Source organism: Pelmatolapia mariae, linkage group LG1 (assembly GCF_036321145.2).
Source record: "Pelmatolapia mariae isolate MD_Pm_ZW linkage group LG1, Pm_UMD_F_2, whole genome shotgun sequence".
In the NCBI taxonomy this organism is placed as follows: Eukaryota; Metazoa; Chordata; class Actinopteri; order Cichliformes; family Cichlidae; genus Pelmatolapia; species Pelmatolapia mariae.
In genome coordinates this window covers 25,441,584-25,467,366 of record NC_086227.1, presented here as the reverse complement: position 1 = coordinate 25,467,366, position 25,783 = coordinate 25,441,584, and the positions used below count along the sequence as shown (strand labels likewise).

Genomic DNA, 25,783 nt, shown 5'->3' with positions numbered 1-25,783 from the left:
GATTCTGCAACCAGTGGCAATGCCCATATCTCCCCAGTCTGGGACGGAACTGATTGTGCCACAGAGCAGTGTTTATCAGAGAATACCTTTGGGAATGAAGTCCTAACCTCAACCCCTCTGAACACCTGTGGGATTAGTTTGAGCTGGTTGAGGAATGGGATGCCATCCCACTGAAATGCGTGACCAAGCTGGTGACCAGCATGACGACTGTTTTGCCCATGTTTGTTAAATATTATCATAATAATACATTGTTAACTGTATTGTTTCTTCAGACTTCAGTCATCCAATCCAATAGATGACACCAAACAAGATTCGGTAGCAGACTAAGCAGTTTAGCATTTGGCAGAGGAGATTTGGCAAGTTCTTCATGGGCACAAACCGCATACTCAACTCTACTGCTCAACCTACAAATGCATTTTTCTTACAAATGAGGCTTTCCAACAGATGTATTGCCAAGAATCACTGTAACAACAAAGAAATAACTGGCCCAATACAACTTTCCATACTTTTTGTGCTAAGTTAATAACCATTAAGTCCACTTGAGCACTCTTTTTTTGGCCATGCAACATCAGTGCGCTTTATAATCTGGGTCGTCAAGTGAATCTGAAATACATACACTATAAAAGGTGGAATTTGCAAAGCATCAAACACTCCTTACTCCACTTATTAATTTCCCTTGTAAATGTGGGTGTGTCTCTCCGTGTTTATTAAAGCACAAAAAGCCCTAAAGGGGTTATTTATTTCCCTAAATACAACATATATTGATCTAGAATACATGAAACACCCACAAACCCTCAGTGATTCAGATATGCAAACACAAACACTCAGTGTCTCACTCACTCGGGCCTACATGAAATATCTCTTACCTTATCTTTTCCCCACACGCAACAATTGGAACACTAAATTGACTTGAGATGAGAGTGTTAAAGTTGAAATATGGGGAGGTTTAACGGCTTACATTGTTTTTATGGTTAACACCCACAGAGGAACACAGATACACTATCAGACAGGTGGGCAGACAGAACAGGAAAGCTGAGGATAAGCTGTGAGATCACACACAAACGCACACGGTCACTGCACACCCTCACACACGAACTTTAAAGCAGCTGGTCTGCAGTGACTTCAAAGTAACGTTGCGACATTTATGGAGCAGAACAAAGCAAAACCTAGTGTAAATATCATGTTTGGTCTCTTTTCCTAATTTATGATCCTAGAAATATTGGCTACATCCAAAATCGCAAAATGCGTTATTATCATTTTAAGAAATGTAGGACAGGGAGCACGGCTGCTCTCTATTCTATATTATTAAAACAAAAAAGCCAAGCTTTTATTAATCTTACAATTGATTTTCTTCAAAAGTGGCTAGACCTGCCTATACTTTAGCAAAATTTCACAAGAAATTGACACATTTAATGATTTAAAAGAAAACAGTTTGACAAGCTCCATAACTACGAGACACAAAAGCACATTTACTATAAAGCACACTTACTATAAAGGTAGCAACAAACATAAATGTTTCAAGGTTCATGAAATGGCTCTGTTAATACAATGTTGTAAAATATCTAGTCTACAAGTCACTTTTGGAATTGGAATCATCCGGCTTTTGATACTTTAGAAATGAATCATAAAAATTAAAAAAACACACAAAGTGTAGTGCATCATCATCTGAACACCACGCATAAGCTTCAAGCACATTGCTCCTCTGAACTTTGTATCATTTTCTGGCACATAGCTGAGCCAAAGGGTTGTAAGAGCTGAGCACTGTAGAAAGATTGCCCATTGCCAAGTTGTATCTGAGGTTCATCTTACCTACTTGAATAGTGAACAACATTTATGTTGTATTAAAACCTTTTTGTATGGTAGTGATTGTTCCAGGTATTAGTGACTGTGCAGCTCAAGTCATGCTTCTGTCCTCCCCCTTAAATGCTAATCTAATGTCTAATGTCTTGCATTAAAATAAGGAGGGATATTTATTTTACAACACTGAAGAAAATACTTTTATCAACTATATTCTAGGCTTTACTGGCTTGTATTGGTGTTCTTTTGCAATCACTTTCACATCTTCACCTTCTAAGAGTCAAAATTCTGCAATTCAGTCATTCAGTCTATTATGTATTCGCGTAGTTGCTCCTCAGATAATGAGTCCCACTTAATCTCAGGTATAGAGTATATAAAAGTAACATTAAATAAAGGCTTGACATTCCTTTTTACATTACATTTTCTTATTAGCACAGAAATTTCTGTCAGTGGCTTGCTTATCATTCAAGTAAGTAATATCTCATCATGCGAGCTGACAGAGAGATCTTTTATCTGAAAATCGCATTAATCTTACCCATGTCTTTACTGCGTATCCATGGCAATTATTATTTTTAATAAGAACAAGAATGTTGTTGTGAGGAAGGAGAGACTGACACTTTGATAGTTATCCAATTTAGAAAAACCTATTGCACCTCTATAAAGCCCTTTTTTAAAATTAATCTTTGCTCTTCATGTTTCAGAGGTATAATAAAACCTACTTTGTCTTTGCAGCGTTTCTGCCTTACTTTGGAACGCTATCCTAACCTCGATGACATTGTCAACACTTTCCAAAGAGGTTTCCGATGCCTGCTGCGGCTTTCACATTTACTGTGAAGCACACGCAGGAAGTGTTGCGTTAGTATCAGCAGTAGCTTTCAGCTGAGCAGAACAGAAAACAATGGGGCTCCTGCTGGGACAGTGGTGCTTGAGTGACAGGATGATTGCTCAAAAATAGTGATAAATAAGGCAATATTATACACAGGGGACTGAAGTGGAGCTGATACTTAAGGCGCACTATGTGAATGAACAGAGCAAAAACACTGCTCGGGGTCCTAAACAAGTTCTTTGGTATGGGATTCTCCCAACTGCACTGTAGCCAATATCAGCAGTATTTCTAAGGAGAGTCAGCAAAATTTGCTGTCTACATCCATTCCTTGTTTGATTGATGCCGCACTGTGTCAGAGGCGTTTTTGAAAGTATTGATTTGATTTGATTTGATTTATGGGCTATCTCAAGTCATCCTTTACTGACTTGTGTAAGCATATTTTCACTTGACAGACAAATAAGTCTGTGAAATGTGTCATTTGTGGTTATCTTATGAGTGATGTGATTAGAAAGTGAAACCAGAGCTTGCCTTATGACTTGTAATATGTGACAGGTATTTTCAGCTCATTCAACATTTCATATAGAAAATGAATTTTTAGTTTGATTATTGGTCAGATAGAGTTGAAATCTTGTGGTATACTGAACAGATGTGTTAAAAATAACAGCCTTAGATGCCAGCGACTACCTATTTCACACTGATTCATCTTCTGCCTCCATCTCACCCTATCTCTAGCATCCTATTCTGTCACTTGCACTGTTTTATACAAGTTCAGGTCTGTAAACTGTGGAAGCGTACTTTATTCAATTACTAGTCAACAGGGAAATGGAGGATTATGTATTTTACCTAAAATACTGAAACCTTGAAACTTTACGCATAGTAAAAAAAAATCATATTAATAAATGTAGTTACACCTGTCATCATTCTTCATTTGTTATCGGGGCAGTTTTTACAGAATCAGATGAGAAACCTTTTTAATAATAACATTTATAATAACAGGCTTTTTTCTTCTTTGGTTTAAGATCTCCAGTACATGCTGCTGTTGATGTAAAGTACACATTTAAGTGGAAAATCTATTCAATCCTTGTTCGATCAAAAATGAAAATATCCCCTCTTTTCTGTCTTTTAGCTTGAGATGCATTTTCAGTCTAATTACTGAGACTGAAGGAAACATTTATGAATTCAGTGACACGTAATCTAATTTTTACATTTATGCTACCTGTTGGGGTTTTCCCTTGAGCTGTAATAACACATAACACAATCAAATTAAAGCACTGCCGTATACTGAATGTGTGCGTATTTGTGTTGCTCTGATGATATATGGCAGTAGTTCTGACATTGACTTTACCCTCAATTCTGTGGTGCCCACAGGACCATGAACTGTCACCTACCAAGGAAATTGACTCTTTTTCACACATGCGTAAGCACACACAGCCCCCACCCCCTATTCCTCATGCATACACACACATACACACACACACACGCACCTTTTCCCATGTGTTATTGTATTTATAAAACGACAGAGGAAAATTGTACCTTCTTACATATAGTCGCAGAGGGATTTGTCATGAAAGGTATCCAAAGATAAATACTCAATCCATACACACATAAACTCACAGTAAGACAGATGGATTCACACATACAGCATGAAGAAAGACACACAAGCCCATCCATCCATCCATTTTGTATCGCAAGTTGACAGATGTAAATGTGCCCAGAGGACAGCAAGACTAAATGAAGATGCATTAGACCTTGGGTGGGGTGTGTGTGTGCGTGTGTGTGTGTGCGTGTGTGTGTGTGTGTGTGTGTGTGTGTGTGTGTGTGTGTGTGTGTGTGTGTGTGTGTGTGTGTAAAAGACACAGAAAGAGGTGCAACAAGCAACAGGGACAGCAGTGATTAATATCCATTTAAACATATGGCAATCAACGCTTATGGTCCTTCTCTGTTCAACTTTATCCCGTTTTTATTTTTTTTTCAGTTCTAGCATTTCAGTGCTTGAATTTGCATCCTGTCATATGCTTCTGTTCAGTTTAAAGGGCTTCTGAAACCAAAACAAAATCCAAGGTCTTCAGATGTATTCTTTCGATGATGCAACACCTCCTACCTCACACTGGCCACCACCGATAAGCTCTTGTTATCTGACTAAAAAGAGGCAATGATAGGATGTTTTACATACGAGATGCTATAAAAAGTTATGAAAAGTGCACCAGCTCAGTGCATGGATATAAAAGAAGACCGGGCGGAAGCAGGAAGCGACAGCCCTGACTGGGAAAGGGATAGATTGCTTTCTTAATTAACCTAATTGCGGGGACACTTTGTTACTCAAGCTTTGTGGTGAAGTACACAGTTGAAGTACAACAGAGTGCATGCTTAGACTATTTTATTAAAGCCACATTTTGTGCGAGTGTAAACTGAATGTGTGTAAATATAGATTAAGAAGTAATTTATGCCGTGATATGTTAATTAGCTTCTTCCAAATGTTGCTTATGCTATTTGGCCACACGAAACTGGCCTGATGATTCATGCTTGGCTAATGCATACTTATTTGGTGAAATCTGTAATTTAGATACTGTGGAGAATCATGTTTATGAAACATTTTTTCTTTTTTTTTCATTGCATTTCTTGTTCAGTTTAAATGTCTTCTCTTCTTTAAATCTCTTTCTGTCACGCGTGTCAGGCCTCTAACTCAGACGTCGACGATGTTATTGGATTAATTATTAAAGAACTGTCTGACATGTGTTCCACATAGCTTACATCTGGAAAAGTGAAAATGCTCACATGCATTAACATTACTGTAAAAAGTCATATATCCAACTTTCTTTTCTGTTTTGCTCTAATTTTGCACGCAAAGTTAGAAATGCTGGCTTTTAAAAATAATAGATTTACTTTGCAACTGCAATAAGACATACATGTATGTAAATTCATGGGTATGTGCCCGTGCGTATTGATGAGGCAAGTGGTGTTGATGCTTGTGTTTTTGTCCCCTCTGACACACCGCAGCCTCAAGGCAGGCCACTCTTACTATGACAACTCTGGTCAGGTCAGGGTTGTCATAGCAATGATGACAGGAAGGAAAAAAGATAGAACAGGATGTGTTGGCAGTGCTCTTTGGAGAGGAGGCAAGGAAAGGGGGAGCAGAGAAGGGGGAGTGATGAGAGACTGGAATAGATGTGGTTTTTAGAGATTCTGGCTGAATGAGAAGCCTTTTTTCCCCTACAGCCTGTATTTTGTGAATGTCTGTCAAAGTGAGGTGTGGGGACCTTCAGGACTTATTGTGAAGGCTTCCCAGAGCCCTAAGCAAAGTTTGTTACACAGAAAAATAGACAAGGGAGCAGAAAGACAGACAGAAAGACAGACTGACCTTTTAGTTTGCTGACTTTGTATTTTCTTTTTGTTCAAGTCATTTCTTTGATGCACTTAATACTATATAATTTCAGAAATGTATCTTTCAGAGAGTGGCATAATTAAACTGCTGCTTCACTGGTTGCTTTCATATTAACTAGATAGTTCAGGTCTAAAGTATATTATGAATTTGTAAGGAGTTCAAGCATTAAGCATTTCATTGGCTGCATTAACTTTATCTGTAGTAATAAAAATCTATTTTTGCACAAAGTGAACATATTACAACTTTGTAAGAAGAAAATGTCATTTTACATTTTAGCAGTGAATCAGTAGGTTGTCATAGAGGCCTTATAATGACCAACTCCATCATTTAGCTATTGACTGAAAAGATATAGTATAATGTGATTTACAGAAAAACAGGAAATAAAATAGTAAAGTCACCATAAGTCAACCTTTTCACATAAACCGTGCACGGGGAGCTTCGTAGCATGGGTATTGCCTGAAGGGGAAACCAGTAGGCAGTACTTTTTGTACTTTTGTCCATTTTGTGTATTTACAAATCTGGGCTGAGCTCTCCCAAAGCATTCACATATGTGAACAAAACTTTAGTGCAGATGTTCTTTTTACAAGCAAATAATTGTAGATGTGTTCTCTGTTGTGTTATACAGAGCTAGACTGATGTTTCCTCTGTTTGTCCCCTTTAGCACTCTGTAGCCTCAGGCTAAGCCACTGTTTCTATAGCAACGACTGTCCAGGAGTGTGGTTCCCAAAAGTGTCATTATTGTTGCACATTGCAGCAGGACATGACATTGTGCTTCTTTGAACTTTTAGGAACAAATGGACACAGAAGTCATCATAAAGTATCAGCTGGGACGCTTGGGAATTTCTTGCTTAGCTGTAAAATAAAATAGCTTGGGTGATAGTAGCAAACTTGTAAAAATATTTTTTAAAGGAAAAAAAAAGCAAACAATGAAGATGGGTGTGTGGAATATACAATTAAGTTTATTATTTTTTCATTATATACAAAAATTATCCATGTCACATAATAAAAATGAGTCAGTACCATCAGGTGCCAGTGGAAGTCTTTTGTCATAGTCAGGGATCCATTATGGCAATGGATATATATATGTATGAAGAACTTAAAAAAAAATTTAAAATATTTTTATCCATGCAAGTTTTCTATTGTTTCATTGAGTAATAGGTAGACTTTCTTTAAAAATAAATGCTATCCGGATTGATAAATTACTGTAACTAAGCTGTCCCGTCTGCACAGTTGTACAATGGGTGTTCATAATTAAATGTCAGTCAGTTTTTACAGCGTGTCAGTATAAAGTGGTAATTACAGGCCCTTGACATGCTTAGGGACAACCTTTGTCAGCTCATGGCACCCTAGTAGTAGTCTACAGCTGGGAACCCCAAAGTATTATTGATCTAAAATCTATCCAAAGGTTCATATTAGAAGGCTGTTTCATGAGTATCTCAAGTGTAAGAAAATTCAATACAATAAATAAAACCCACTCTTTCAGGCTACCTTACTTTAACCCCATGTTCTTTTTTTCTGAGCACAAAAACAGCTCAGAGCAGCATGTAGAAAATGAAGGGGGGAAGCTGATTTTTTTATTTTCAAATTAGTTCATTTTTAAGGGTTTTTATCTAAGTGTCAAGACTAAAAATAAACTAACCTGACCTGGGGGATAACTTTAACCATTGTGAGTTAACCTGAAGTGAGATGGTGATCAGAAATAAAACGAAGCTTTCAAAGCTGCATCGCTCTTATTATGGAATAGGTAAAAACTTCTTGTTTTGTTGCTGAAGCAGAATGTACCCCTGCTCACAAGGAAAAGAGGAAGTGAGGAAAAAGAGAGAGCAAAGCCCTTCTCAGCAAAGCAAAGGAGGACCAAAGTGCGAAACCAAAAAGACCTCAAGCATAAATCCCTCAAGCTTCAATTTAACAAGTTTGGACTTGAAGGAATGGTTCTCTTTGCTGCACTGTAGTTATTGCAAGTAGATAAATCTCTCTGTTTGTGATTCATTTTTTGATAACTAACTGCTCTTCCATTCCAGCAGAATGGGTAACAAAAATAATTTAACACAGCGATGACATGTGGAAGTGAACACTTCCAAGAAAAAAAGTAGCTTTACGGTAATTCATTGACAGGATGCTTAAGCTTGTGTCGATGTGAAAATTAACTGTGATTAATAATAAGAGGAACTTATTCACTTAAATGATTTTTCCACAACAAAAAGCAAAATTAGCAAAGCAAAGTCACAAGCCAGCTGATGTAGTTAGGGCGTGTCTATCCCATTAATAAAATCCTGGAAATGCTCCTGGATGTAGTGGCGTGATTAGCAGCTAAAGAGTAAAAAGAGAAGTATTAACAGTAGAAGGAGAAAAAGGAGGGAATATTGGACTTAAACACATTAGATCTCCAGGAAAAAAGCCCAAAGTTAATGGTAGTAATTTCCCTCGTCAGCTGGATGAGTAAATTTGTAATTGCTAACAACTTTATAAGGTGATTATAAGCGCTTTCTGTTGCCCACAAGCAGTCAAAAAATATGTTAATGCTGCTTTTAAATAAGCTAGGGAAATGCTACTGATTCAGCACGATATTATATAATATCCAAAAAAAAGGACTTCAATTTTGCCTGGTAGCAAGAAGTAAAGTGTGGGTACACACAGAGCAATGGATTTTAATTGAATTTAAATATAAATAGCTAGATTAAGTGGCTGCTGTGTTGCAGTAGGCTTTATTTCCTTTTTGTGTCTGTTGGTAAATACCTGGCGAGTCTTTGGTTGTTGCTCTTAATGGTGCTAGCCATCACAACATGGGGATTGTATATCACGATGCAATATTTTGTGGTTTCATAGTCAACCTGGAAAGGCTGAGGAGAGCTGGTGTTTAACAGAGTGTAGCTGCTACAGTGATTACTCTGTTTAACAGGTGATTGATGAGAGGCACTGCTGGAAATGTCACTTGCCCTGCTAATATATTTTCACCAGGGGAACATAGAAAAGGCGGTGTTAATACATTTTAATACATTTACTCCAAGAGAGCAGAACTGAAATGTAACTTTTAAGGGGTTGAACTTTTTTCCAGCTTAATGTAGTTTAGGTATCAGCTTATGGCTCCAGACAACAGAGCTGAATGTAGATACAACATGTTTCGCTGTTGTGGCGTTTGCTGTTATCTCTACACACCTGAGATCTAATCCACCGGTGTTGTTTCGCCTTGATTTATTACGCCGTTGTTAATTCTGTGGTATTATCTGAATTGCAAAACAAAGTGAAGTTTGTACTCTGGTTGCCCTTCTTCACTGGTGATCACTGGGAATTTATGCTGAAAACATCAGTGGTTGGCACACTTAAAAGGAAAATCCAACATTTCGAATTGTCAAGCCGAATTCAGAAATGTTTTTTCTCATTATCTTGGACAGTGCAGTCACTATTTCAGATAATAAACAGCTTTACGTCCCAGAGCAATAAATGCAGGAATGAAAGCTCTGATCTGTAATATCATTGGGATGCAGGATGCTGCTTTGAATTAGAATCAAATAAAGTGAACCACGCTATGTTTATCTGACTCTATTGTAGTAGGTATCCCATGGTTTTAAGTGCTGTTGTTTATACTAGGCGATTTGAATAGTGGTATTCATTTTGTTGAATAAGAGCTATTTAACAATGTTATTCACATTAATGATTTTTTTTTAAATGTCACTTATTATTAACACTTTTTTGAAAACAACAATAGCAACCAAAAAATAATCAGAAGTGAAATGTTCACAAGAAAGAATTAATTACATCTGAAAAACACACATTACTGATTAAAAACTTGGAGACTGAAGTTTCATTTAGCTTTTACATTGCTTATGGGATTTCCACCATAATTTGTCGCCAGTTAGTTATTACACGGCAATTTTATGTCATACTCTTTTTCCTATTTCAACATCGTCCCATCACACATTTGTTTTGATTTTTTTATTTGATAGCTGATAAATATTATATACTTTCCTTTGCTAAAACTTGATGATAATTTCTTAATCTGAAGCAACTTCTTTGAATCTTTCAATTCTCTGTCCAGTCTTTTCAAAAACTATATTAAACTTTTCTATATATATATAAAATAAAGTGAACAAACAGAATTTTAAACTATAGTGTCAAATATCTCTAAAGTCTATAAACAGGGGTGGTGTGTGGGGGGATATTATTTATTGACAGTCCGAATGCCCCAGGGGAAGAAGGTGTGAGTCTGAAGGTGTGGGACCTGAGGCACCAGGGCGGGGTGTAAGTGGTCACCTGTGATGGCCCTGGTTTCCCTGACGCAGGAGGATCTGGTGATGGCCTCTAGGGGTGGCAGAGGGCAGCCAATTATTTTTTGGGAGCTGTTAATTACCCTCTATGCAGCCTTCCTGTTTCTGGTCCAGGTTATTCTTTCTCAGGATATGGAGGAAGTGTAGCCGGACAAGTTCTCTAAATTTGTATATAAATGTATAATAAAGCTGTTTTGAGTTGTACTTTGCTTATGCCGAGTCCTGCATTTTGAGTCCCTCCCTTACTGCCCCACAGCTGACACTTGACATCCATGCTATATCCCTTGTTGTCCAAATGCATTTGGTATAGCCACTATGAGTTCCATTACATTGAGGTGGAGCTGTTTGCTTAAAAGCCATAAGGTAAAAAAAAGTAAAATTAGCCAAGAATAAACATCACAAGTTCTGTCCAAAGAGCACAAAGTCCAACTTTATCAAATTTACTTACAAATTAACTTACTGAGTAAAAAAATAGTTAGCAGATTCTCAAAAATGACAAACTTAATTCACTCATCATTGTGGCCTAATGTATTACGCTAGACTGCAATAGTTAGTTTGTGTTGAATGTCTTTATAAGGTACAATTTACAGCAAGGATGGCATCTTGTTTGATCTGTTTGGGGAAAAGATGGAAACAGTTGACTTTATGATTCACTGACAAACATGTTACATTTGGCTCCATATCTGAAGACCTTTTCTTTGATTATTACCCTTAAATAAGTCTCATATGTCCCACAACCATAGGGTGAGAATTAATTCTGAGGGCTCAAGCAAAGGTGTCCTCAGAATGTGAAATACCCTAATAATAGCTTTGAATTATCAGTTAGTGGTGTCCATAATGCTACATTAGATGATGAATATTGAAACTAAGAGAGAGCTCATTGAGTGGTGAGGGGCCTCCAGTCAGTCAGCAATGGCTCTTGGCCATAATTGGCCAGGAGCCCGATTACAGTTTGTTTGGTTAGAGTTGTAAAGCATTACGTGTCAGTCAAACTGTTAATACATTTGTGCCATGGGAACATTAGCTATGCTGGGGAGTTCATTTAGCTCAGGGGCTTTGGCATCTTTCCAACTGAAACAACTAGAGATTAAAACAGTATGGAGATGATATTTATTTATAGATATACACCATGGGAACGGAGTAAAGGTGTTAATGAATTATGGATTGCACCCACAGAGAAATGCTTTCAGTGTGAACTCACTGTCCCAGCAGAGACATGAAGTGAATTCTTCAGTGGTAAAAGAGAGGATAGTAGGCCAGTAAATACATTTCATCTGCATCTTTTCCTAAAAATTGTGCTTGTATGTTAATTGTGCAAACATTACCTTTAAATTAGCCAATTTCTTCTAACTGTGAAGAAATTGTCATTTTCTTACAAAGGGACATACTAGACCGAATAGTTTGCTTTGGGTGGAAGAATGGCAGAACTGTGACCGAGGTTGTGGGAGTATTTTGGATTCAAAACTAAAACTGACCTGAATTTTGAGTTGAGTTGAAATAAAGTCCAAAAAGTCTTTTTATTAAAAAAAAAAAAAAGTTAAAGCCAAAGTTTTAATCTCTCTGGAAGTTGAATTTTCCCCGACATATTTCAAATGTTAACATCTGTCCAAATCCCTGTTTGGCAAAATGTGCACACACTCTGACATTTGTTCTGGTTCCGCTTGGTTTTAACTTTACAGCCCCCTGGAAACCAAACAAGAAATTAGTGATTTTTGCCAGGTATGAGGAGCTGGATTTGACAAAACATCTGTTCCAACATTAGCTCGTGGCAAGTTACATGCTCTGGATACAAATATATTTCACTCCAGTTGTTTTGTTTGTCTCAGAGATGTAGGGGTCATTTTCCACGTATTCCCCGTGTTTTTACTGACAGTTCACAGAGAACATCAAACTAATAGCATTTTGATCTTCTGACATCATTCTATCTATTGTATTAATTATGTACTGTACCGTTTTTTTCCACTTGATGTTAACAGTGTTCTATTTATTTATTTATTTTCTTATTTGTCTTGTTTTCCCATGATAAATGTTGCTGTTGCTATAACAATTTAGTTGTTGTGACTGACATTTTAATGAAAGCAACCCATTCTGTACTTGCTATCATCAACCTCTTTAGATATAGATATAGATCTCTAACATATCTTTTTTATCTGTGATTCTACACATATGTTCAGACTCAAGGATGTTAAAAAAAATGAGCAAACATTGAAAATCTTAGTCCTTGCTTTTTTCAAACCAAAATTTAATCAGACATAATTAAAATACATAAAGAACTGGACCATAGGTATACTTAATAATAACACTGGTATCTATTAAATTGTATCTATATACATTCCTATTTACAGTATATCATATATGTTATTTGTATCCCACTATAGAAGAATCTTGCTGTGCTTCTGTGGCAGCAATAGAGAAATAGAAACTAATGATGAAGCACTCTGGGAATGTTTAATTCACACAGACAGAATAAAAACAAATTAGAAAGGATCAAACAGAAAGTAGGATACAAATATCTATGTTCAAGAATTCTGCAAGACAATAATAATAGTGTATTAAATTTACCAAAAGGCTTTATCAACACCTCTCTCATGCACCGCTTCCTGTCTCTTTCACTTCCTCATTCCTTCTGGCTGTCATTGTTTACTTCCGTAACCCTTCATTTGTTCTTTCCCTTTTAACACAACTTGTTCTTCCCCTCCCAACTCTTTCTCTTCCATCCTCTATCCGTTCTTTTTTCATTCACTCGTTTTGCGTGTCTAAACCTTGCGTCACCTCTTCATCAATACTGAAATGTTGCCCTTGCTAAGAGTTGCTATAGCAACACACTGACCTGCCCTAAGGCTGTAAAGGGCTGGAAGGGACGAACACAACAGAGGAGCACCATCAGTCACTTTCAGGAGAATCTCACATAAGCACACACAAGCACATATACTTGTACGCAGTCATCTTTCCATGACTTCAGAGGACATTACAATGCATTCATTCTCATGATTACGCTGACCATTCCTGTAACTTTAATCTGGTTTTCCTCTAAGCTTAAATCAAGTCTTCAACTTTAATTTTATTGATCTACATTAAAAGATTTGGGTCCCCTTATTCTTACTTTGTCAACAGACATACAAATAGGTAGTAAGTTTCCAGTGATGACTGGTGGAATGAACTTCTTCCCCATTACCACATGGAGTGGGATCCAATCTGCCAATCAAGTTTCTAGTTGGGACTTTAGCTTGAAGTCATGTTCTTTTCACTCCCGGAGCACTTTGTTGCTTTTCTTGTATATTTATGTATATTTATCTTTTAAAAAAACTCCCTCAGACAATGGTGTGAGTGCAGTAGTATATATTTATACGACACTGACATACCAATTGGATAACAGAGTACATGATTATAGATGAAAACTGCAACTTGACTGGTTGGCAGAGACACACAACTGCAAGGTGCTAATTCTCGTGCTGTTGTGATTACTTATTATGCAAAACACCACTATGTGTTCACCATAAATGAATGATAAATAAATAAATCCCAATGACCTCAAATTCTAGATAATTGCAATTTTTAACCATGGAGCCATCTAATATTAAGTAATCAATGTGATTATGCTGCTGAATGCAACTACAAATGGCTAATTTGAACTTTCCCAGGCACGAGGTCAGAGCTAAACAAGTCTGATTAAAAACGTGGCAAACAAATCAAAAATGTTGTGCACACAGCTTTTATTGCAGACTTGATTTACATTGTAATTAATGTGGAATATCCCCAAACTAGTCCTGATTGTTAGTAGCAAATAAACAGCCATTTGTTCCTCTGAATTAAAAATAGCTAACTTATCAACTTACCACCTATCTATGACTCATATATGTGGGCCCACCTTCTGCTGCCACAAAAGCCATGACCCATCAAGTATGGACTTCCTCAGACGCCTGAAGGTGTGCTGTGGTATCTGGCTCCAAGACATTAGTAACAGAACCTTTAAGTCCTGTGAGTTGTGAGATAGAGTCTCAATGGATCCGACTTGTTTGTCCTGCACATAGCATAGATGCTCATTTGGAATGGGGAATTTGGAGGTGAATTCAAAACCTCAAACCAGCGATGAACCTTTTTTGCTTCACTGCAGGGCGCATTATCCTTCTGAAAAAAGCCACCGCCATCAGGGAATACTATTTCCATGAAAAGATGCATATAGTCTACAATACTGCTTGGGCAGGTGATATGTGTTAGGTGCTGCCATCCATGTGGATGTTAATTTAAGGTATCCCAGCAGAACAGTACCCAAAGCATCATACCACCTCTGCCAGGTTGCTTTCTTTTCACAGTGTATCTTGGTGCCAGGCGTTCTCCAGGAAAGTGATGCACACATTCCCGATAAGCCACATGATGTATTGCTCTCCTGGTCTATTTCTGATGCTCACATGCTTATTGTTGGAGTTTCTGGCAGTTGACAGGAGTCAGCATGGGCACTCTGTACCCAGCTGGGACTATGCACCCCTATACGCAACAAACTGCGATGCACTGTGTATCCTGACATCTTTCTATCAAAACAAGCATCATGTTTTTCAGTAATTTGAGCTACAGTAGCTCGTTTGTTGGATCGCACCGCATGGGTCAGCCATTGCTCCCCTTGGGTTTGATAGATACTGGTCACTGCAGACAGGGATCACCTTACAAGAGCTAAAGTTTTGGAGATGCTCTGACCCAGTCATCTACCCATCACAATTTGGCCCTTGTCAAACTCACTCATTGTTATGCTTGCCCATTTTTCCTGCTTCTAACACATCAGCTTTGAGGACAAAATGTTCAATTGCTCCCTAATATATGCCTAGTCTCAGGTCTGCACCCTTCTGGATAGAGATCTCAGATATCATTCTCCTAAGGCCATCACCCATTTTGGGGGGTCACTGCTCCTAGTGTTCCAGTTAACACATTCACCATTCATATCTTCTCTTGCTCTCAATCCTTGGTTTCTTGACCAATGTTCCCTCTAATTTTTCATGTGTCTGAGCGAACACACAAACTCCCTGAGCTGCCCCTTGGACCACTGTGAGCAACATCAGACGTGTGCACTGTGGTCACGCCAGCATCGAATCCATCCAAGTTACATGGTTTATTAAAATAATCAAATTACAGCATTTACATTTATGTTAGACTACTTTTAATTAACTGCTTTAGCCCACTTACAATGAAATTAAAAAAGAAATCTTGTTCATGACCTGTGTAGTATGTTAACACTATTGGAAGTAAAAATAACTTGAACTCCAATTTTGAAAACACAACTTTTTTTTTTTTTTTTTTTTTTTTTTTTTTATAAAGCTCTGACTTGTATTATGAGTCTGTGGTCTGGGAGAGAGTCCTGTAACTCTCTGTCTGCAAAATACAGTATATAATGACCGGTGTGGGGCAATTAATTATATAGTTAATTATATAGTTAATTATATAATTAATTATATTAATTATATAAAGTAACTGAGTTATGCAAACAACAAAGTTTTTTGCAGCTGTTTACAGCCAAGGCGTTTTTTTAAATAAACATTTCAAACTATTTACAGAACAATCAGGTGTTCTGCATCAAATTTGATGCCACACAAATTATTTGTGCCACTCCAAAAAACAATTTCTGTCCACTATGAGATAAAGGAGAACAACAGCCTGATACCTGCAGGCCTGACAACAGCAGATGTATCACTCCTGTAACACCTGTAACATTCAGTAGTCGCCTCATTGTTCTGACACACACAACAAAACTATTGACTACACTACACACTAACTACACAAGATTTGCGCTAAACGTCGCAAATCTCTCACATCTCTAAACACCGCCGTCAGTCCTAAAACTTCCCCCTTCCTAAACAACTAAATCCCATTTTGCCATATCATTTTTTGATTGGTCGACATGGTACATTTTTCGACTAATAGGAAAGGGTGGGGCTTTTTTGGTTTTGTTTTTGCTCACAGGCGGAGAGTGCTTTTGAGCGTTTTCCTTATAAAACGCCGTTTTTACCCTTTCTTCCCGCAGTACATATAAACAACGATAGTATTCAGGAAGAAAACCAAACATTGCATATATTTTTATCATAACTCTGGTTTTACGTGGCCTATCAACACAATTTAAAAACTGGTATAAAGTCCACACTTTTCCCGTCAATTGTTCCGTCTGTCCTGCTCACATCTCCAATGGTTGTACACGTTGTCATTAACGTGACTTCACGCCACGTCAGCCACGCCACTTTGCTAGCTAAAACACCGGTGTCGGCACATAAGGACGCTGTCATAGCCTGTCAACGACGTGGATTAGCTGCGTATATACGAATGTGAATCGCATTATTGGCTGGACTATGGGATAAGGTGGCATCGTTCTAATCCCATACGGGAGCAGCCAGTCACTTATTGACTAACACTGCAAAACGGAATTGTTAAAGTTTTAACTTTAATTTCAATTCAGGTTAGATTTTGTTTGTGCACAACGCAGATTTTCTGTGCGCAGAAACCGTGCCAGCAGTGCGCAATTGTGCACGCGCGCAGCTTAGAGGGAACATTGTTCTTGACCTTCTTGTGTTCCCACTTCCTGATGTTGCCATCACTTGGTGTGCTATATTGATCACTATGGCCGTCTTCCTCTGCTTGTCCACCACTGCTACTCACCTGCTACCACCACTACTCATCAGCAGTTTGTCTATCTGTATCTGGAAGTCCCACAGGATTCTAGCTTGGTCATTCTCAACCACCTTTGGGAGTGTATTCCATTTTGATACTGGTTCTTCCAGACCATACTCAGCACAGATGTTCCTGTATACTAGGCCAGCCACTTGGTTATCATTAGCATCTTGCTCGCAAAACACCAGCTACTGGTAGACCAAGCAGTCGCCCGAGACTGCAAGACTAGGCTGACCAACCTGTGCCCTCACTGGATTGATTGCAAGAAGGCCAATGACTCGATGCCCACACCTGGCTCCTGGAATGCCTGGAACTATACAAGATCAACAGGACCCTAAGAGCCTTCATCAGGAACTCAGTGGGGATGTGGCGTACAACACAACTTCAAGCCCAAGTCACACACAAGTCACAAGCACAAGTCACAATACAGTGCAGGATCTACCAAATATATATACGACATTAACACTGTTACCTCATAGCAAGTAGGTCCTGAAATTTGAGTCCACCATCTGGCTGGGGTCTTTCTGTGTATAGATTGCATGTTCTGCCAGTGTCTGTGTGGCTTCTGTCAGGTATTCCGGCTTCCTCCCACATGTCCAAATACATGAAATAGTGGAATTAGGTTAACTGGTGATTTTAAATAGGTGTGAATGTGCAAATGGTTGTCTGTGATTCCCAAATCACACCTAAAAATTAATTTTAGGAGATGACATGATAGTTAAACCACCACACTTGGTGTTTTGATGATAAAATATCAAAACATCAAGTGTGTGTTAACAAGGATGCTTAGGCCTTAGGACACTCTGATTATTCCACTCTGATTCGTCTATATGAGGGAAACCCTTTGAGCATGAGGCAGGTATTTTTATTTATTTATTTTTTAACATGACAGCTTGGCAGACACAGAACTCTACAGGCACATAACTGTGACTAATGACTTGGCTTGAACACATGATTCCTTTCTTTTTTTGCTTTTTTTCCCATTCTTCTTTCACTCCTTCAGCCTGTCCTTGAGTCAGTGTTTTAGCTTGGGCTTTGGATTTGGTTTTGTGCCTCACCGTATTAAAACAGAGCAGGGTGGATGTTTGTGCAGAGGACAGAATGGTCAGTTGAGTGCAAGTAACTTGTCTCTGATGCATGACTTCATACAATCCAAATAATGAGTCAATTATAGTAAATTATACATGTTTGGACCCCACCGCAATTAGTTCACCTCTCTGTTTTGCTGTGTGACTGGAGTCTCCTCTTCTTTTCCAACCTCCTCCTCCTCTGCCTTCCCTCCGCTTTCTTCCCGTTTACTCCTTCTCCTTCATTCTATCACTAGTCTTTCTCCTACTCCCGCTTCTCTTGTCTGTAGCTTTATCTTTCTCTCTTTTTCTCCTCTTCTTGCTCCCTTTGTCTTCCTCTCACCCCCATCCCTTCTCCTTTCTCAGTGTCCTAGTTCACAGGGTCTCATGGTGAAGCTTTGTCTAATTACCATGCTAGCATTTAACTGGAACAGCGTACACAAACACACAGATTGACTTACTCAACACCCCTTACACATAAACACACTGCACAGTGCATGCCCATAGACAGATACACATAAAAGCCATTTGGATGCACATTACGAACAGACATTACACACCCAGCAAGTTAACATGCTCCAGTTATACAAGTACACATAACACACAGCATACACCAGGGTTAGATACAGTGGAATTTGTCCAGGTTGAACTACAGCCACTGTGTTGCTGCCCCTTCTGTGAAGCTAAGGCGTGTTGGCTACAGTCATAGTTGATTTTGGCCTAGTTATACCATGAACTGCCTGTAGCTTCTCCCACTGTAGAGCTGTGTCATCTAAGAACGCGCAGCAACAGATGCACATTGGAGGCAAAATGCTTGCCAGACATCTCAATACCATGCAGTCACTTTAGCATATTTTTAGGTTTCCTGGAAAACCAAACATACATACAGTATGTAGCATTTTGTGTGGGTAATTAGGTTGACTGTAAAATATAGTATATTTAATAATTAACTGATTAAGACAAATGAAAGCAAAATGCTGAACTCAAAGCATTTTTCTTGTTTTGTACTGGATAGTTTTATCGCTTCAAAGTAAACACAAATTGCTCAGTAACCCTGACTGACTAATAGATCTATGGTTGAGCTGTTTTATGTGGTAACAAGCCAAAAAGTTTGTAGTTCACACTAACACTCAAATATTAAAAAATACAGCCAGAACTTCTTGGTTCTTTTTTGGTTGGTTATTTTTCACTATAAGAAATAGTTAAATTAATGGATATTTTAGATGTAATAAACAATTTTCTCTGTCTGCTCTTCTCTTTGTTTCAGTGCTGCCAAGTCATACATGTGGCACCCCTGGTCTCATTCCAAATGGAGTCATTCATGGCTCGCGGTACAACATGGGGGATAAAATCCGATACAGCTGTGAGTCAGGGTTTGTATTGGAAGGACACAGTATCCTCACATGCATCGTATCGCCTGGAAGTGGAGCACAATGGGACTTCCCATCGCCTTTTTGCAGAGGCAAGACATTTTTTCTTTCTTTCTTTCCATTTTCAATTCATTGATATTGCGTCTAGAAATTTTTTAGTAATGCAGTTCAAAGGACTTGCAGTAAATACAGTTTAGAAGATGGAAACCATTCTTTTTACTTAAATGAAACTGACAAGATACCTTTCACATAATCATGACCCAAAGCTAAGTTCAAAAGTAAGCTGTATGTACTTTCCATTGTCTCCATTGGAGTCTTTCAGTTCTTTCATTTGAACTGAACTAAGCTCTGATTAAAGGAAAAGAAAAACTGTTCACCAATTATAGCCATGAAAGTAAAAGATCAGAAAAAAAAATCACATCGCTAAGATCATGAGAACTGAAGAAACTTGACATAAGGGTCATTAGCCAGAAGATGAGAGCCCCTGTGTATTGATTGCTTCCAAAGCACAGAATAGTCTACCTCAAATTACATCACAAACTACTGTATCAACCAGATGGTGCCCAACATCCTTAAGTAAAGCCCCTTTAATGGTTCATTAGTCTACAGACAAGAACAGATCTGTTCATATTTCTTCCATTAGAGTGAGTAGATGGTTGAATAGCTCTGTTGAGGGTTTGCTAAATGAGTAGTTGTGAATGAAAATTAACAGATGATCTAAATCATAGTGATGATGTGATAATGACAATACTGTAATTATTTCAGCTCATAGTGTGTGCATTGTGTTTATTTGTCTGCTAATGTTAGAGAGGCATGTGTCAAAAAGTGTGGTTTTTAATGTGTGAAAATTTTATTGACACAAAAAAACATGAAATAAATGATAAGCCAACCCAAGAAGGCCAAGAAGTTAAGTTACAAAATCAGTATATGAAATAATAAAAATAGCATTTGTTTCCTCTGTTTCTAACCAGCCGAGGGAGCGTGTGGCGGTACGTTACGAGGCACCGCAGGTTCAATAACCAGCCCTGGATACCCAGCAGAGTACGACAACAACCTGGACTGTACGTGGTCAATCCTTGCTGAGCCCGGGGACACCATAGCTCTCGTCTTCAATGACTTCTTATTAGAGGACAAATATGACTTCCTGGAAATCAGCGGGACAGAAGCACCAAGCATATGGTAAGACACATCTCACACACAGATTGCAATGCTGAGCCAGATAACGCAGGGGTCTTTGTACAAATCAGCATGACTGAGGCACCATGTGTTGAGCGGTAAATATATAATGAAAACAGAGGCACACACAATCACCACTGACACTTAAAGCTTTAGTGGTATAGTCATCTTTTGTGTGGTTTTTTTTTTTAATTTTGAGCAGTGAAAGAAAGAGTGTAGCATAGATGTATTCAAAGTGGACATTGTTGTTCTATAAATTAGGCAGATGCTTCATTCCAAGAATTAGCAACCCAGAGACTTTATTGTTCAGTTATCTGATTTGCTTACACTGAAGAGAACAGTTGTTGTTTTCACTCCAATTTTCCCTAACAAGAGTACTTTCAAGAATGGCTTTTAATTTTAAAAGGGGACTAATGATGTTGTTGGGGAGGACAGATACAACCGCTGATTGATTACCTACACAGGAGTCCTGTTGATTTTCCTGATTTATTCAAATCCCATAGGCAAGGTGATAAATAGTTGTGTTTTTGCTCCCATTTGTTTCTGTAGTTGAGTTGAAAATTTGCACTCTGCTGTGCCACAAAACGCTCTGCTTTTTAAATTTAGAGCACTGTTGGAAGTCGTGTGTGTTTGTTCGAAATATCACACGCATCCAGTGGAGGCTTCAGTATGTTTGTGCAAAGGTGGGAGAAGCTTAATGGTTAGGGATGGGGGACTTGTTTCCAGGTTGTAAGTGTTGGGAAATCAAGAGAGGGGAAAGTATGAAGTTGTTTGGCCTCTGTCAGTAATAACAACAGGCATGCCTAGAAGCAAAGCCTAATTAGACATTAGTAAACTCTAAATTTTTAGACATGATTGAAACAAAACATACATATTCACGTCTCTGTCAGCCTAGATTATCCCAGGTTGCTTTCTTCTTCAGAAAGAGCAATGGTGTTACATAAACACCAAAAACCAAAAACCAAAATCCTGCACTGCTTTGTTAGCAGCATTTGTATCAATGGTGGGTATTTTTGTATGCAAGTTCTTTCGATAGTGTTGTTTAGACACAACAATACAACTTCAGAATATTAATCATTAGAAATATTTTCCAAATAATAAAACCAATTCCAAGAGATTGTTTTTAGAGGATTCGTTTTTTCTCATGTTCTTCTAACTGTAACGGATGTCTTCCATGTGTAGAAAATGCTTTGTGATTGTGCTACTGCTTGCAAAGTAATTGAATGAATAGGTCGACAGATAAATAAGTGGAGTGAAAGAGGCAGAGACAATAGCACTGGATGAAAACAAAAGGAATGGAGAATAATTGTGCATTTAGTGCCGTCACCAGTCGAGCAGTGCGCATCAACCATGGCATTCTCATGATACCATTTGTGTGTGTGTGTGTGTGCGTGTGCATACGTGCGTGTTTTTGTCAGGTCTTAAGTGGCTCTCTGACAGGGTGAGCTGTTGATTGTTTCTCTAGGCTCTGACAGATTACACACAGTCAAGTGCACACACGCATACACACAGCTTGGCTCTGACAGTATAACATTCAAGGACCACTGTCAGCCCACCCTCTGCAATGCAGGGGCAAGATAAGGAAGAGTAGTAGAGAGTGCACCCAACATTTTGTTACATGGAAAATGGAGACTGCAAGAACTAAGCACTTTTGTCTTGACTGCTCTGATTAGGGTTTAACATCTCCGTCATACTTACTTAAAAGAAAAACTCCTGCAGTAAAGATTGAGGTAACTTGGTGATTTATCTAATGAGCCACCGCAACAGGCTGTGAAAATATGCACCATCTCAAAAAAATGTTTTCAGCTATATAGCAAAACACAGAAACCTAGATGTGTACAACAAAGTTCCCAAATTGGGAATAAACCAAGAGATGTTTCAGTTATACCACCCACATGATTTAAAAAAACAGACCTAAAATAAAATGGAAAGGATTTTGCCATGCACAACCTAATACAATCCTAAGTACTTTTCTCCAGAGGTGGGATTAAGTGATGACTGACATTTTCACTGAGGCATGAAAACAGGTCATTGTGAAAATGACTGACACCTGACAGGACTACTCTGATGGATTCTTCCTGTTTACAGAGAGCATTTTCTGATTGGCTGTCCCAAAAGCAATTTCCTGTTTCATGTTCCTGTCTGCTAGCTGGCAAGTTGAATGTCAGGTTGACTAGCTGTCACACATACACATACCCACAAAAACACTGATACACACACACACACACACACACACACACACACACACACACACACACACACACACACACACACACACACACACACACACACACACACACACACACACAGAATTGGTCATATTATGCAATTCCACACCTTGTATTCTTTTCAGAGACAAAACTTTATTGCTGCAGACAAGTGAATGTGTTAAACTGTTTGTACACCTCAGCTATGATGGTATTTGAAACTTAGTCTAATTTGTAAGATTATGTGATGGATAATCCAATAGTTGGTCCCAGTTTTCGGTCCACTGTGCTTTACTGGGTTGAAAACTACCTGTTAAATGAGGTCAAACTGGCAAAAAAAGATTGATTGACAGAAACAGGGTCAGGAAGACACAAGGAGGCAAAAACATCCAGTTATTTGTGTTGTTGGTTGCTGTGTGCTAATGGCATCACAGCTCTGAAAGGGCTTTGGACTTTAACATTTGATAGTAGGTTATACAAATAAACTGACCCAACTTTCTTCCTCTACTTTATTAGTCATGCAATTTTTGCCAGCTACATATTAATGGTTTGTGGGGAGGGGTTGGTGTTCTAAATTTAAGATGTTATGTATTCAAATGTGTGGTCTGTGCCTGTGTATGATGGAGGGGGTGTGTATCTGCATGCATCTGCTCTTTCAAGTAGCATTTAGTCCTACAGTATGTCTGTAAAGTTCTCAGTCATCCAGGTCATCGTAGTCTAAGGAGCTGAAAGAAGCCCAACCGGTCGCAGCAGAAAATTGAATTGAATGTCCACTGTGAATGACCATCTTTGAACAGAGGCGGTGGCTTACGACACCAGCTGTCTGCCATCTATAATTCAGTTTTGAGATCCCTTCTCAGACGCCTTAACACCCACTCACATCCTGGGCCTTTTGACCACAGGAAATCACATGATAGGGTGGGGCTAGGTTTTGGGCTAGGTTGGCTGATTGTGACCTACACCCATTTTCACACCTTGGCTCGTGTGATTAGGTAGAGGATCATTAGGGGGTCCATGTCGCTCTTGGGGGGACACTCCCATAGGGCTTAAATCTGGGACTCTCCACCATTTGACCTTAGAACTGAGGGAGCTTCTCGGATAACAGGTGAAACGTCTTCAAGCAACTTAAAGAACTCCAGATGCTTTTCTTTCCAAGCACCTTAGACTACTCCTACAGTAGGTGTAACTAAGGTGTAACTCCTAATGGACTGGCATCAAGTGCAGATGCATATTAGTTAAATGTGAAACATTCAGAGAACTCCATGCTGATAATAATCTGTATAAACCTCTCAATTTTTTTTTAATTTAAATTCAGATAGTATAAAAATAATAGCACAGTACGAAAAATAAAAACATATAATGGTAGAAAGTGGTTTATCATGTTTATTATTCGAATAACCTACCAGCTTTGTTACCCTATGACTTTGCTATCCATCCTTGACTACAGATGGAGAAATGTCAGTGATTTTATTTATACTACTTTGACTAGAAATCCCTTTGATCAATTCAGAAGCGCCAAACCTAATACGCCTCTGGTTTGGTGAAACAGGAGAATGAAAAATGACTTCAGCCTCTTACAAGCGTAAGCCCAAAAATGTGAGTGCTCTGAAATTGCAAACTTATTCGTGATCTTGAAGGTTTAATGACCTTTGTGGGGAAAAGGCAATTTCTGGGAGTCAGGTCCTAAAATTAGGCAGTGTAAGGACATATTATAGAAATGTAACAAAAAAAAAATAGTTGCCTAAAGACATCATAAAAAAGGTACAGATTCATGTAGCAAATGGTTTCAGTTCATTGAGAATTGATTACTTCAGACCCATCTGTGGGAGGTACTGCACTTTACTGGAGAATTAAGTTGAAGTTTTATTTTATAACTGAAGCATGTTTTAATTCTAATGTTATCATAACTTGAACTATATAGACCACAGAGAAAGAAAAAAAATACGAGCTAACCATACTGTAAAAGCAAGATTACCCAATCAGCAGTGTTGTCGGCAGTAGATTTCCTCAGTTTCCTGTATTACACGCTGATATACCTATGGATGTACTTTTAAAGACAGTGAAAGGGATGTCATAAATCTTCATACATTTTCTTTTTCTCCGATAATCTGTTAGAGGAGATCTCAGAGGAACTTTGGGAGGGCGTGCTGGACACAGTGCACAAATCACCTGTCTGTGTAAAACATGACCTGATCCAGTTTAAAGTTATATGTCATGTCCACCAGGTAAAAGTTAGTCTCCAGTCAATATAGAAGTAAAAATAGATGCAAAGAAGTGTTGTGAAGTCCCTGTACACATATTCCAGCCTTGCAGTCATCTGCAGTCCTATCGGAGGGAATCTTTATAGTATAGTATTGTTTAAGAATACTGAAAAACTGGATATGGAGTTACAGAGGCCTTTGGATAAGTAGTCTAGGCATGAGGTGTCCATGCACCTGGTGATACTTAAATATTCACGATGTATTTAAAAATCATATACATTTCTGTTGTTTTCCATACTTGGTTTTGTGTTGTTACTCTTCTTTTACCAGCCACTGGTTACGTAAATACTCAGCTTAATGTTTTTTTATGAAATATAGACTGTTATCTGTGACAGTGTAACTAACTCTTCAGATCTGAATGTATTTTTTTCTCTCTCTGATTATATAAAATGAGCTTTGTTGATCATTTTAATGAAAGTTTACTGCAGGTCTTCTGCAGCTCTTAACCCCTCTTCTCATTTCCACACCATTACCTCCACCTTTCACTCTTTTCATCCTCCTTTAATTTTCATGCTTGCCTTTATTTTTTTCTTTCCATTCTCTGCACTCTTAGCTCTCTGTCTGGCTATTCTTTCATTTCCCTCTTACCCTGTGCTCCTTTTGCCCACCTCTCATCCTCTGCCTCTGTCTTCGGATGCTAAGAGAAACGATGTTGGCGATGTATCTTTTTCTGTAACTTAATGAATCCTTATTTATAAGTGTTTACAATAAGTTCAAGTGTCATGTTTTCAAGAACAGTTTATTGAATTTTGTTCTATCGTGGTCACTACAGTAATGACACTGG

At 38.4% G+C, this 25,783-nt stretch overlaps 1 protein-coding gene across 1 annotated transcript in view; it reads left to right on the top strand.

The window, feature by feature from the left end:
- LOC134629644 (CUB and sushi domain-containing protein 1-like) overlaps window positions 1-25,783 on the top strand; it is a 316,340-nt gene that overhangs the window by 97,796 nt on the left and 192,761 nt on the right. Inside the window, exons 3-4 of the mRNA XM_063477161.1 lie at window positions 19,253-19,447; window positions 20,327-20,534. Coding sequence (XP_063333231.1) covers window positions 19,253-19,447; window positions 20,327-20,534 — 403 coding nt within the window. The remainder of the gene's footprint in view (window positions 1-19,252; window positions 19,448-20,326; window positions 20,535-25,783) is intronic.